Genomic DNA, 15,217 nt, shown 5'->3' with positions numbered 1-15,217 from the left:
AGATTTAAAGGCTGTTTTTTGTGGCAAAACCGACGGGATTTGGGGGGCTGGTAACCAGCTCAGCATATGTGCAACTGTATTAAACTTAAGTTATTCTGCCGGTGGCCCTATCCCTACCCCCGATCATATTGTTTCGCACTTTTTCCCACGCTAAACAAGGACGGAAACGTTCTCTAACCCACGAAAGCAGCCCTGGCCGCCTGAGGAAGATGCAAAGGTCTGAGACGTTCCAAGGGAGGTGCCACTTCAATTTCTCCGCGATTCCAGGACCACAACTCACGAACATCTTGAGAGACACTCCGCAGCTGTGTTTGGTGCCCCACACGGGAACAATGACTGATTCCTAAGGGCAAAGCGGCGCCTTTAAAACCCCGCGGGGCGGTGACAGTCAGGGCGGCATCACAGCCGACGTTTGCGCAGACCAGGCCAGCTCCGCCCTCACAGCGGCTTTCGGCGACGCAAGGCCCCAGCTTGCGACGTTCCCGCTCGCGCGCCTGGCCCCGCCCCACTCCCACGCGCCCCCAAGTGCCCGAGCGCGGGCTAGCGGGAACTGGCGTAGGTTGTTGTCAGCCGCCCCCCCCCCCCCCGCAGGTTCCCCTTCCGCTCTGCATAACTAGACTTCCGCTTTGTGCGGTCAACATGGACGCTGCGGCTTCTTGGCGGAGGGGCCTCTGATGGGTGGTGGAGTCGCACCTCTCAGAGACTGCTTCTCCGCCCCCTTCCCCGCCCCCTTTTTTTCTCCGCCCCCCGCTCCTGTCCCTGGGGCCCGCGGGCTCGTCGCTACATGGGGGCGGGCTTCCGCGGCCCGCGCCTGGCTTCCTGTCCAGAGCCTGCTCGGCGCTAGGTGGCCGCGACTCTGCCCGCACCCGCTTCGGCGCGGTGACCGAACGTCAGAGAGGCTCGAGGGCTGCATCTTGTGCCGCTGCGCCAGGCCCGGCCCTGCGCCGCCATGGCTCCGGTGCAGTTGGAGAACCATCAGCTGGTCCCGCCCGGAGGCGGTGGCGGGGGCAGTGGCGGCCCCGCGTCAGCCCCGGCGCCTCCTCCCCCGGGAGCCGCTGTGGCGGCGGCGGCTGCTGCTGCAGCCAATCCTGGCTACCGGCTCAGCACCCTCATCGAATTTCTCCTGCACCGGGCCTACTCGGAGCTCATGGTGCTGACGGACCTGTAAGTGCCGCGAAGCCCCCCCCCTCCCGCCCAACCGGCCCGGAGAGGTTTGTGCCTCTGGCTCCACTGGAGGCTGTTGGTTTCTCTGCTGGGCATAGTCTCCAGTTTCTGAACTCGTAGGGTTCGGCGGAGGTGGAGGAGAAGCTTTGCATTCGGGGTCTTTTTGGCGATGAAGCAACCGAGACCTGTTTATTACGCGTGTTGTTAGACTTTTCCTGAGAATTGTTTTTGGGATTTTTTGCCTGAGTTGCCAACAGAACCCTATTTGTTTTTTTTTTTGCTGGAAGCTTTTTAGCCCAAAGCCCAAGACTATAGTTCAGGGTTTAAGAATATGTAATATTCGAGCTCTTAAAAAAAAAAGAAAATGCCAAAGATGGGAAATCTCTTTTACAGCTTCTTGACAATACATTTTAAATGTAGGTTGTAATTGTGACTAACTTGGGACGTAGGAGATACATTGTGTATAAAATAATCTAAGATTCTTGATTCCTGGTATTTTTTTTTCTGGAACATTCGAGGGTGTTTGAAGTCTTTACGAATTTAGTGTAAATAAAAAAAATTTTGTAACCGGCCTGCTGTTATTATCTCTTGGAGTATGAAGGGAGTTTACAAATCACCATATTACCTATGAAATGTCATGGGACATGGTTAGGGTGTTAATCCCTTCAGAATAGGATCAGAATACACTGTAATGATTTTTCTTCTTTAAGTATGTGAAGAAAAGGCACTGTAAAATTTGAGGGCATGTGCTTTAATTTCTGTTTTACATTTTATAGCCCACGTTCAGAAAGAGTAAGCCAGAATTAGTTATCTAGATTCGTTTTTATCTTTTTTCTGTTAACCTTCAGATCAGTGTTTTCCATTGAGATATGTTAGTATGTAGATACTGTAAAGTGTCACAAGTAATTTGTTACTAGAGATGTTAAAATGTTTGCAGATGACTAAAAGAATTAGAATACGTTCTACCTATTCCTGTAAAACATCACTACAACTCAATTTTGATACACTGTACTTTCTTGAATGGCACAGAAAGGGATAAAGAAGCCTTCCCTTGTCTACTGAGAAACTTAAATAGCTGTCATGTTTAGGGATTATTGTGGTTACTATACTTCTCTGCACCATTTATTGTTGGATTTCATAAAAATCCAAGAGTACCTTTGTATGTGTACACAGGTACTCTTCACAAAAGTGTCATGTATGTGAAGGTCACCTGTCCTTTATATAGCTGTGGAATAAATGCTGAGAACTGCTGCCATCAGTGGTTTTGTAATTTGTTTTTCCATAGGAGATTTGTGGAAATTCCATGAATTATATTGTGTTCTTAAGCATGACCTTTTTACTCTTTTAAGACTTGGTTTATGAAGAGAGAAATGTGTTTTATTGCCTTAGAATAACGATAGTCCCACTCCCATTATATGATAAAATTCCCATATTTTTATCTCTATCATACCCCTCTCCACTGAACTCCAGACGCTATATCCAGATACCTACATTTCAATATCTGATGAGCATTTCAACATACCAAGTCCAGAGCCAAACTTCTGAGTCCCCTCAACCCGCCCAAACATTTCCTATCTTTGTATCTCACTAAATAGTATCTCCATTCTTCCTGTTATTGCTTATTGCTCAGGCCAAACACTTTGGAGTAATTCATGGCTCCTTTTCACATCTAGTCCATCAACAAGTCTCAACAGCTCTCTGACTTCAGAATATATGCAGAATCTGACCACTTCTCACCACTTCCACCATTACCAGTCTGGTCCAAACCATCTAATCCTTCCGCTGTGGTTTCCTAACTGGTATCTCTACTGCTACCCTTGGCCCTCTACAGTTTTCTTCTCTAAGGAGTAGTCAGGGAGAGCTAAACCTTAAAACTTCTCTATTCAGAACCCTCCAATGGTTCCCCAGGTCACATAGATTTAAAAGTTTTTATAATCACCTATCTAAAGAGTGACCATAAATTTTATCATCCAAACCAGGATACTGTTGAGTGTGAAAGGTGGTGGTGTTAATAATAATGTTGGAGCAACAGGCATAAACTAGGACTATCTTGGGCAAACCAGGACATGTCACCTTACCTTTAAGGCATGACCTGTGCCTTCTCTCTTCTCTCCCTTAACCTCTTTGACGTCACTTCCTAACACTCTCCTCCTTGCTTATTCCTTTCCAGCCACACTATCCTTCTTGATGTTTTCTCATCATGCCGGGCACTCTCCTACCTCAGGGCTGTTGCTCTTACCCCAGAAATCGGTGTGGTTTGCTTTCTCATTTCCTTGGGCTTTTATTCAGAGATCACTTATCAGAAAGACTTTGTCTGACCACCCTATATAAAATAGTACTCTGTCCCTTCACTCTAGCCTTCTTACTATGTTGTTTTATTTTTCTCTATAGCACCTAACACATCTTGACATTATTAGTTTATTGTCTGTCTCCTATCACTGGAATCTAAACTCCATGAGGACAGGGATTTCGATTTGTTTACTACTTTCTCCAGGGCCTAGAACAATGCCTGGCACATAGCTGGGGCTTGGCTACGTATTTACTGATTGAATACATGGATGAATGAATTTTTAGAATTGTCATTGTGGACCATGGAGGATTTAATGGGAAAATTTCCTGTTACTCCTGATGCTTAGGTATATAAAATAACTTTTTTTCCCTTTTGATTTGTGGTAACCAAAATTAGCTTAGGAATTTACCTCAGAAGTTCCTAAATAGTGTATTTTTCCTTGTTCTAGGTAGAAACTGGCAGGATGATTGCATTAATTTAGAACCGGTGTTCTATTATAAGAGTCTTAAGGGACAAGGTTACTTGCTTCTGTCATATTTTATGCTTGTCTGTGAGCTACTGAAGGTAAAAAGGGCAGCCTTGGCAATTTAGTTGGTTTGTTTTCGGCCTTAGATTTCTGTTTTTCTTCCTTTTGCTTATTTGCTCCCTCCCTTTCCCTCAGCAAACACACCGTCATCTTAGTTTACACACTGCCTTGACTTTTTAAAGACTGAGATTGTATTTTTTTAAAGCTTCTTTTAACTAAAATCAGAGAACGTCAGGATCTCAAGTCATGTAAACTCCTACTTCGATATAAGTTTCGGTGCCTTATTTCTTCCAAACATTTGCGTTTTAGGGCTTTTACCCCAAATGGTGGAATATAAAATTTGTTACCTATAAAGGAATTTGAAATAGATTAGGAGAGGTTGAGGGAAAGAGGAGGCAGGTAGCAAAGCCTGTCTTTGTCCCTGAAATGATGCTATCTCTGACTTGAAGTGATCCTTTTAGGGCCCCTGGGGCAGAAGGAAGGAGCTAGAACAATGATTGCAGTTCTGTCTGCCCCCAAAGGTTCTACTCTTCTATTTATGTGTCACTCACATGCGTACACAGACACACACACCCATATACACACACACCCATACACCCATCTGTCTCATTCTCTCCCTCCCTTGAGGACAAGGGCTGTGACTTCCAGAGGAGTATTCTCAGGAGCTTTTGCTTGCAGAGGAATTACCACTGGCTACTTTTTTTTATTTGCTGTCTTTTATTATGCCTTAAGTTTTTTGCTTTATTTCTCTGATCTGCTGGTCCTTCCAGTCCTTACCTAGTTCACTTTATCATACTAATCATAGCTTCAACTTTTTCTCCCATCCCTTTCTACTCTAAAACTTGCAGATAGCTTCAGCCCCATAGCCGATTTTTTTATTCAATTTTACTGAGATGTATTCACATACCATACAGTCATCCAAAGAGTACAATCAGTTGTTCACATTAGCATCATATAGTTGTTCATTCATCACCCCGATCTGTTTTTTGAACATTTTCCTTGTACCAGAAAAAGTGAAAATAAGAATTAAAAAAATAAGAGTAAAAAAAGAACACCCAAATCATGTCCCACCACCACCACCCTATTTTTCCTTTAGTTTTTTTGTCCCCATGTTTTTACTCATCCATCCATACACTGGATAAAGGGGAGTGTGATCCACAAGGCTTTCACAATCACATTGTCACACCTTGTAAGCTACATTGCTATACATATGTCTTCAAGAGTCAAGGCTACTGGATTGCAGTTTGATAGTTTCAGGTATTTACTACTATCCCAAATACATCAAAACCTAAAAAGGGTTATCTGTATAGTGCCCACCAGAGTGACATCTTCGACTCCATTTGGAATCTTTCAGCCACTGAAACTTTATTTCATTTCATTTCATTTCACATCCCCTTTTGGTCAAGATGTTCTCAATCCCATGATGTCGGGTCCAGATTCATCACCGGGAATCATATCCCGTGTTGGCAGGGAGAGTTACATCCCTGGGTGCCATAGCCCATTTTAATAGTTTTAAGAGGTTTTACTTTTCCTCTTCCTGTGGGAGGAGGGGATCTAAGGGTCTAGATGAGTATTTTTCAAAAACTGATTGGATGTGGGGCGGCATGAAAATTGTTCAGGCCATTGAATCTTGGGCCATGTATTAAAGGTTAACAGAATGTGGTAGTTTAGGAGGCAGATCGGGACCTCTCTAAGCATCAGTGGATGGGAGTGAGAAGTGTTCAATGGTATAATTTGTCAGGGAAAACTGGCATTGATTGCTGGCTGTCAATACTAGAGAACTTGCAAAGAGAAATCAGAACCTTAATAGAGCTGTTTAAAAGTAATACAAGTAATTTACATCTAATCACCATGTTACATTGTAATTACTATAAAACCCTTGATTGACACTGGTCCTTTTGTGTGTTTAGCTTCCAGTGTTGCCCACCATAACAAAGCATGGAAGGGTTATTGCTTGGAACCAGGGTTCCATTGGATACGGAGAGGCTGGCAACTAAGTAGTCCTTCAGCATCTGAGGCCATTTTTGTCTTACAAGAATATTGTCTTTGGCTCTCTGTGATTTTGTTTTTTGACTCTTTAATGTAAGACTTGGGCATTTTAGGCGTTTGAGCTTCACACAATTCCTTCGAAGCATTCTGAATGAAGAGAAATGTTCTTTTGTTGGTTTTTCCCTTAACAGCAATATTGTTGGAAACTCATAAAAATAAAAAAGAGTAGGTAGCCACTTGAGCCTGTAGTAACTGTTCCCCAGTTTTTCTAACACAAAGTAGAGACATCACATTTTTTTTTTCTGATTACTGAATGGGTTAATATTTACTTTATTTTAAATTCAATTTTATTGCGATATGTTCACATACCATACAGTCATCCAAAGCGTACAATCAGTTGTTCACAGTACCATATGTAGTTGTGCATTCATCACCCCAATCTATTTTTTGAACATTTTCCTTGTACCAGAAAAAGTGAAAATAAGAATAAAAAAAAAAGTAAAAAAGAACACCCAAATCATCCCTCCCACCCTATTTTTCATTTAGTTTTTTGTCCCCATTTTTCTACTCATCCATTCATACACTGGATAAAGGGGAGTGTGATCCACAAGGTTTTCACAGTCACACTGTCACCCCTTGTAAGCTACATTGCTATACAATCGTCTCCAAGAGTCAAGGCTACTGGGTTGCAGTTTGATAGTTTCAGGTATTTACTTCTAGCCATTCCAATGCATTAAAATCTAAAAAGGGTTATCTATATAGTGTATAAGAATGCCCACCAGAATGACCTCTCGGCTCCATTTGGAATCTCTCAGCCACTGAAACTTTATTTCGTTTGATTACGCATCCCCCTTTTGGTCAAGAAGATGTTTCTTAATCCCATGATGTTGGGTCCAGATTCATCCCCTGGAGTCATATCCTGCATTGCCAGGGAGATTTACACCCCTGGGAGTCAGGTCCCATGTAGGGGGGAGGGCAGTGAGTTCACCTGCCGAGTTGGCTTAGCTAGAGAGAGAGGGCCACATCCGAGCAACAAAGAGGTACTCGGGGAGACTCTTAGGCACAATTATAAGCAGGTCTAGCCTCTCCTTTGCAGTAACAAGCTTCATAAGGGCAAGTCCTGTGATAGAGGGCTCGGAACATCAAACTGCCAGTCCTCAATATTTGTGAGAACATCAGCAACAATCCAAGTGAGAAAGCCTAACACCTGCATTTTCCCCCAGCTTCTCAGGGGGGGCCTGCATATATATTTTTATTCTCTGTCCAAATTACTTTCGGATGTAAGACATCACATTTTGATGAAGGTATGCATATATTTAATCAATTTCCTTTTTTTTTCTTTAGATTACCAAGGAAATCTGATGTGGAAAGGTGAGTATGAATAAACCTTAAATCTGTCCCTGTTTTTGTCTGTGAGTATGTGTGTGTTTTGTAGAATTGTGGATTGGAAACCTAGGCCCAAACGGTCTAGGATTCTTTCTCACATCATGTGTTTAGGAAGCCCTGGGAAATGTAATTTCCTCCATCTTCGCAATATTTGGTGTGAGACCAGCACTGGATCTTCTATTCTAAGAAACTTTTATTGAGTGACTGAGTGGGTCAAGTCCCTGAGGCGGATAGGAAGATATAGAAGATAAAGTTCCTAATGGAAGAAACTGAAGAGCAGGCTGGTTTTAGAAAGTTGGCTGCTAATTTACCATTTGCTCCCTTGATGCTAATAAATATCTTTAGAGAATTGACATTTGGCTACTGCTATTGCTGTTTTATAGTTGAGAGAATTTTGGTTCATTTGAAATTTGGGGCTAAAGACATAACTAAACATTAGTATGTTTTTATAGGCCAAAGGAACAAGCTAAATTAAGATTTCAAGGTAATCGTGATAAAAGATTTAAATTTTGACTATAATATTGGCTACTTGACTGTATTTTTGGCATTACTTATGCTCCTTGGTTGATTTTTTTTTTTTTAATAAGTCACTAGGGAAGTTTTTAGCATTTATTAATGGCTATACACCACAACTCTCCCCCACCCCCACCCAACTGACCTTTTTGATAGAATCAGACATAGATTGAAAAGGTAGAGATGGAAGAGAAGAGTGGGGCATACCTGAGTTATGAGTTGACTGGTCAGTTTTAAAGGAAGGAAATGAAAGTCAGTATTTGTTCTGTCTGCTCTGGGGTAGGAGGGACAACAGTGGAGGGCCTTTGGAAAACTGACTCGTGCTGCTTATCACTTGAAACAGCTTGGTGTTAGAAAACCATATTATAATAGTTTACAAAGGAGATGTCTCCTTTCCAGTAGAGGAGCTCATTTGGGAAACCAAATTAATAATATCACAAGTATGTTTGCACTACGAGAGGAGGAGAGACTTCTCGTCTTCTGTAAGCTGCTGCTGAGTTAGAGTGATAGTACTGAGGCTCCTGACACTGAGGTGGCTGCCAGATCATAATGTACATTTAACGTTTCTGCTGTGTCTCAGTCTTGCCCGTTAGCTCTGCTTGTTGATCACTTATGATCCTTCAGAGACACTGGTTAAGGGTCACAATTTTATCTATGTCCTTGGTTTGCCTCCTTTATGGTACCGCTAATCATATCATTAGCTAATCTTTAAGGAAGCCTTTTAGGTTGTTTGTGGGCTATTATGTTCTTGATAGGCACTTCAGGAGTCTTCAGTCAGGATTATTCTATAGCAGAAACTTATTTTGGTGTTGCTAATGGGGAGATGCAGAGATGTAGAATGGAGCTGTTGGTCTTTCAAGAGCTGTACCTAAGATTAATAGATCAGAGACCACTGGGAGGGAGATTCGTGTTCTGCTGGGTCCTGTCATCAGTCCTTGCCTCATGAATATTTTTTTCAGTGTCCTAAGATAAAGCATGAGAGGTATGATTATCAGTTTTGTTGTTGACATGAAGTTGAGAGGTCTCGCTAACCCACTAATTGACCAAATAAAGCTTTTAATTATGCTTTAAGGCTTTATGAGGAGATGATAGAAATACTGATGCTATACCCACTACAATGCTATTGCATAAACATAAGGTATGGACCCTCTGGCTTTTATTTTTAGTACTGAACTTAGTTTCTTTAACTTTGCTTAGATAATTTAGCATTTCCAGCTTTGTCACTGGAATTAGTATGGTAAAGAATTGTATGGTTAAATTCTTTGATTATTCAATTCTTTAAATCATGCTCTTGTAAGATGGGAACTGGGCCCTTGCTCTTGTAGAAAGAGTACACTTTCAGGCTTTGGTAAAGATCAATTTTTATTCCCTTCTCTAAAAATATAGCATACATCTAATTCATGGCTCTTAAGTTTGGTTCCCTCTGTGACCCAGTTAAATTCTACTGCCACATATCCATGAATTTGAAATATTTTCACAAACAATGTTTATTACAACACAAAACTAATAAAAATTTGCTAAAACATTGTATTGGATTTATTACTTCAAGCTGGATAATAAAGCATTGCCAGATGGTATACAAAATGTGAAAATAATAAATCATATTTAGGTAAGTATAATTGGTTGATTTTGTCATAGTGGTTGGGAATAAAGATTGATTTATTTTTGAACTCAGATGAGATAAATTGTGAAATATTCTTTCTAATATCCTGGTTTCATTAAGAATTGTTTTATTTTATAGGAAAATAGAAATAGTGCAGTTTGCTAGCCGGACACGTCAACTCTTTGTTCGATTATTAGCTTTAGTAAAATGGGCTAATAATGCTGGCAAAGTGGAAAAATGTGCGGTAAGTTAATCTTTTGCTTTTATTTTGTATAAAATAACTTTTGGAATGTTAGTTATAATAGACATAGTTTCTAATTTTAGCTTTAAATTACATCTGTTGATTTGTTTGGAGAGACAGTTTGTGTGTGAAATCATATTTCTGTATGATAATGTATAATATGTTTCTCTGGAAACTTAGTATTTGTAGACAGCTGATCAGAAAGAAGAGTGGGAGATATCTGGAGAAATCATTATGCTAGGAGATTTAAATATGAGACTTGAACTAAAGGGGGGATAATGGTTAGCATATATTTGTATGGTTCCTTAGAGTTTGGAAAGTACTCCCGTCTATTTTGCCTGTTGATTCTTGACAACACTGTGAGAATGGCAGAGTCGGTATTTTCTTCCTCTTTTACAGATGAGGAAATAAGTTTCCTAGCCTCTTCCCCAAGGTCACAGCTGATCACAGCATTTATCTGTTGGTTTGTTTATTCATCTACTCATAATCCAAACCTTTAATGAGCATAGGGTTTAGGGTATGATGATGGAGACTTGAATAAGGCAGAGTCCCTGCCCTCAAGGAATTCATGGTCTTTTGTTGACTGTTGAATCACTCTCTTGAATTCAAAGAAATGATATATGAAGTAAGTATACCAGATATGCTAAAGTCTACACACAAAGGTTTTAAGCTGTGTTCAAGAAGCATCAAGGAGGGGGAAAAATCAGTAGGGTATCTTGTGTTAGCTTGTTGAACTTATGACTTCATAAGTTCAACAAGGGGGGAGACGGTGTGGTGTTAACAGATGGAACACACAATTACACACTTCTATTTTACTTTGGTCACTTCTAATGAGAATGGAGCTCATGCTGGAAAGGGTAGAGTAATTATCATAGCATGAATAAAGTCCTGAATGTATCCACTTTAATTGAAGTGAGCTCTTCAGGCCCAACTCTATAAGACCAATAAAACTTCTAGCCGCTGTCAGTCATATTTAGGAAGTGGGAGAAAGAGGATAGATTGTCTAAGTAACCTCGACAGTACTGCTTAAACTCTTCTTTTTTCATTCTATTATGTAATCGTGTTTAAAAATCACCAGTTTTCATAGCTTAAAGCAGAAAAACAACTTTACTTTGATTGGTTAATGAAATTATATTCAAGACATTCTTAAATTTTGTTACGTTTACCAGTCTTCCTGGGTAAATTAAAATCAGCAGCTCCCACAGAGATACCATAATAAATTTATTTTTTAGCACTCAGTCAAGACAAGTTGTAAATATTTTATAGTAATTTTTATATTTGCAAATTTATGAGGATTTGCCCATTCTATTAAATTCTACTTCATAAAGAAATTTACAACACAGTTGTGTTCCTACATGTCCTCATCATTTTCCCAACATCTCACCTCAATTTTAGTCTGCTGCATTTGATTATCCTTACTAGGTTTCTTTCATCTTTAGACATAGAGTGTATGTGAAAGTTGCCAAGGTGAAAGGGGGAAAGAGGTTATGAAGAAGTTGACAATTTTAAATTCTAGAATACGTATTCTTTTTTTCTTTTCTTTTCCTTTTCTTTTCTTTTTTCTTTTTTTGGTTAAAAACAAACTTGATTTTCACTGAAATTAATGCTCAATTCCAGTCCTGGCAGCTAGTAAATGGCAAGGCTAGAATTCTGCAAAACACTTCCGTTCACATATCTTCTCTCTCTAGGAGTAAGCAGATATCCTTCTGTATAACACTGATCAAGATTTATTTAGGGGTAGAACATATATTCAGTTTTCCTTGTGGTGAAACAAAAATGATTTCTTTCATCAGTTGTCATCTGTTGAGAAATTAAAGTTTGTAAACAAAAAGTCTTTTGTATACTTTTAAGCATGGTTCAAAGAACAATTTGTGTTATAAATATTAATAAACAGGTTTATTCCAGTCTTATTTATTGGAAAGTTGACAATTCACGTCAATGTTTTGGAAATATGGACACTGTATTAGTTTCTGGCTGCTGAAACAAATACTGCAAGTGAGTTGGTTTAACAACAGGAATTTATTGGCTTACGGTTTCAGAGGCCAAAAGGCTTGCTTCCTCCTAAGGTTGGTATCTTCTGGCTGGCCAGCAATCTTTGGGGTTCCTTGGCTTTTCTGTCACATGGCTGTGCACGTGGCGGCATCTTCTCCTTTCTCTTCTGGGTTCCGTTGACTTTTAGCTTCTGGCTGCTCCCTGTGGCTGCCTTCTCTGTGTCCAATTTTCTTTGCTTATAAGAACTGCAGCCATATTGGATTAAGGGCCACCCTCATTCAGTTTGGGCACACCTCAACTAATGACATCTTCAAAGGTTGTATTTAAAAATGGGTTCACACCCACAGGACCAGGGGTTGGGACCTGAGCATGCCTTTTGTTGGGGGTGGGGGGCATGATACAATCCCCAGTAAGTACCAAGTCGGATGAGTCTATTTTGGCTGAAATGCAAAAGCATGGTATATTGTTTCTGAAAAACTTGTTTCATTTCAGTAATTAGTTAATTTGGGGTAATCTTTGATTAAAGATGTTCAAACTTTTAGTAAAAGTTAGGTATTATGAAGTATATCAAAAGCCAAGAGTTCAAGTTTTCAAATATGGTATTAAATCCCTAATTATACCATGGATATTTAAATTGCCTGTTTGATACCACTGAGTTGTGCTTCAGTGATATAAATATCAAGCAAAATCCATAACTCTTGATTTTGATATTGACTCATCTTGAATTAATCTTTCTTCACTTCATAGTATAGCATTCTTTTTTTTTTTTTAAATTAAATTCAGTTTTATTGAAATACATTCACATACCATACAATCATCCATGATATACAATCCACTGTCCACAGTATGATAACATAGTTATGCGTTCATCACCACAATCTATCTGAACATTTTCCTTGCATCAGAAAGAACCAGAACAAGAATAAAAAATTAAAGTGGAAAAAGAACACCCAGATCATCCCCCCATCCCACCCCATTTGTCCTTTAGTTTTTTTTTTATTAAATTCAGTTTTATTGAAATATATTCACACATAATACAATCATCCATGATATACAATCCACTGTCCACCGTATGATAACATAGTTATGCGTTCATCACCACAATCTATCTCTGAACATTTTCCTTACATCAGAAAGAACCAGAACAAGAATAAAAAATAAAAGTGAAAAAAGAACACCCAAATCATCCCCCCATCCCACCCCATTTGTCCTTTAGTTTCTATCCCCATTCCTCCACTCATCCATACACTAGATAAAGGGGGTGTGATCCACAAGGTCTTCACAATCACACTGTCACCCCTTGTAATCTACATTATTATATAATTGTCTTCAGGAGTCCAGACTGCTGGGTTGGAGTTTGGTAGTTTCAGGTATTTACTTCTAGCTATTCCAATACATTAAAGCCTAAGAGGTGTTATCTATATAGTGCATAAGAATGTCCACCAGAGTGACCTCTCGACTCCATTTGGAATCTCTCAGCCACTGAAAGTATTTCGTCTCATTTTGCATCCCCCTTTTGGTCAAGAAGATACTCTCAGTCCCACGATGCCGGGTCCACATTCATCCCCGGGAGTCACATAGTATAGCATTCTTGTATTAATTTTTTGAATTGGCTAGCCAAATAAATCATACTCTAAATAAAGTTCCATACTCAACTTATATAGTTATAGTATTTTTGTTTTGTGAATGTTGATACAGATGTGTTTATGTCAGCGGTAAAGTCAATCAACTGGATAAATAGGGGATTGTGCATGTTTGACACTTCTGTTCTCAACCTAATGATTATTTAACTAGTATCATTAGAGATTCTTAATAAATGATGATCTTTAGCCATGACAAAAATAGATTATGTGTGTAGCTGAGTGTTTAAATCCATAACTCATGAAACTGACTAATGGTAAACAGGTCTAGATAACGTTTTATCTAAGGAAAAGAGAAAAATAGCTTTCATTTTCCTAGAGCTGTTTTTTGGAAGCAGCTTTATTGAGATGTAATTCACATACCATACAAATCACCCATTTAAAATGTATAATTCAGTGGATTTTAGTATATTCACATAGGACAATAATCAGTACTGTCTGCTTCTAGAACATTTTTATCACCCTAAAAGGAAACCCCATGTCTCTTAAGCAGTCACTTCCCATTTTCCCTCCCCTCAGTCCCTGGCAGCCATAAATCTCCTTTTTGTCTTTATGCATTTGCCTATTCTGGATATTTCATATAAATGGAATCATACAATAAGTGGCCTTTTGTGTCTGACTTCTTTTACTTAGCCTAATGTTTTCAAGCTTTATCCATGTTGTAGCATGTATCAGTACTTCATTCCTTTTTAAGGCTGAATAATATTCCATTGTGTGGCTATACCACATTTTGTTTATCCATTCATCCATTGGTAGACATTTGGGTTGTTTCCACCATTTTGGCTGTTACGAATAATGCTGCTAAAAATATTTGTGTACAGGTTTTCTTGTGGACATATGTTTTCATTTCTCTTGGGTGATATAAAGGAGTGGAATTGCTGGGTCATATGGTAACAGATTATTTTCCAAAATGGCTACACCATTTTACATTCCCAGCAGTATATGAGGGTTCTGATTTCTCTACATCTTCACCAACACTTATCTGACTTTTTGGTTGTAGCTGTCCTAGTAGGAGTGAAGTGAAATCTCACTGTAGTTTTGATTTGCATTTCCCTGATAACTAGTGATATCTTTTCATGTGCTTATTGACCATTCATATACCTTAAAGAAATGTCTATTCAGTGCTCAGTTAACTTCTAAAGTAGATTATTATTAACCATGTTAACAGCTGGTATGTGAGCATTAGTATATGGATTCACTAATAAGTTACTCAAAACTCAACTTGTATCTTTATCAATTGGATTTTTAAGTCAAAGGAATATAGCTGAAACTAATATATTTTGACTTCAGCAAGATACTTTAGAGAGTGTTTCATTAATTGCCCATGTTTAAGGTGGAGCGATGTGGGCTGGATGTAAGTAGCATCCCAGTAGGGTTGATATCTGTCTTCCTGGAGGGAGGTCTTTGGTGTTTTTTGGCCTTGGCTTTGGTCTCGTAAGAGTTTTTACAGTGTCCTGAGTGAGTGGGATACTTGAGATGATCTCAGTCTGAGTAAAATTCAGTTCAGAAGTTGAGAGAAGCAGTGTTCCGGTTTGCTAATGCTGCCGTTAAGAAAAACACCAGAAATGGATTGGCTTTTATAAAGGGGGTTTATTTGGTTATAAAGTTACAGTCTTAAGGCTATAAAGTGTCCAAGGCAATGCATCAACAATCGGGTACCTTCACTGGAGGATGGCCTATGGTATCCAGAAAATCTCTGTTAGCTGGGAAGGCACCTGGCTGGCGTCTGCTCCAAGTTCTGGTTTTAAAATGGCTTTCTCCCAGGGCATTCCTCTCTAGGCCACAGCTCCTCTTCAAAATGTCATTCTCAGTTGCTCTTGGGATGTTTGTCCTCTCTTAGCTTCTCTGGAGCAAGAGTCTGCTTTCAATGGCC

General features: G+C 39.6%; 1 protein-coding gene across 2 annotated transcripts in view; it reads left to right on the top strand.

Annotated features, from left to right (window-relative positions):
* The first annotated feature begins 639 nt into the window (after window positions 1-639).
* MED14 (mediator complex subunit 14) overlaps window positions 640-15,217 on the top strand; it is a 96,537-nt gene continuing 81,959 nt past the window's right edge. For both annotated transcript variants that reach the window (XM_037822325.1, XM_037822324.1), the window contains exons 1-3: window positions 640-1,164; window positions 7,314-7,340; window positions 9,610-9,715. In XM_037822325.1, coding sequence (XP_037678253.1) covers window positions 950-1,164; window positions 7,314-7,340; window positions 9,610-9,715 — 348 coding nt within the window. In that variant the 5' untranslated portion in view covers window positions 640-949. The remainder of the gene's footprint in view (window positions 1,165-7,313; window positions 7,341-9,609; window positions 9,716-15,217) is intronic.

This window comes from Choloepus didactylus, chromosome X, assembly GCF_015220235.1.
Source record: "Choloepus didactylus isolate mChoDid1 chromosome X, mChoDid1.pri, whole genome shotgun sequence".
Lineage (NCBI taxonomy): Eukaryota > Metazoa > Chordata > Mammalia > Pilosa > Megalonychidae > Choloepus > Choloepus didactylus.
Note: the sequence above shows the minus strand (reverse complement) of the source record. Positions and strands in the feature narration are given on the sequence as shown.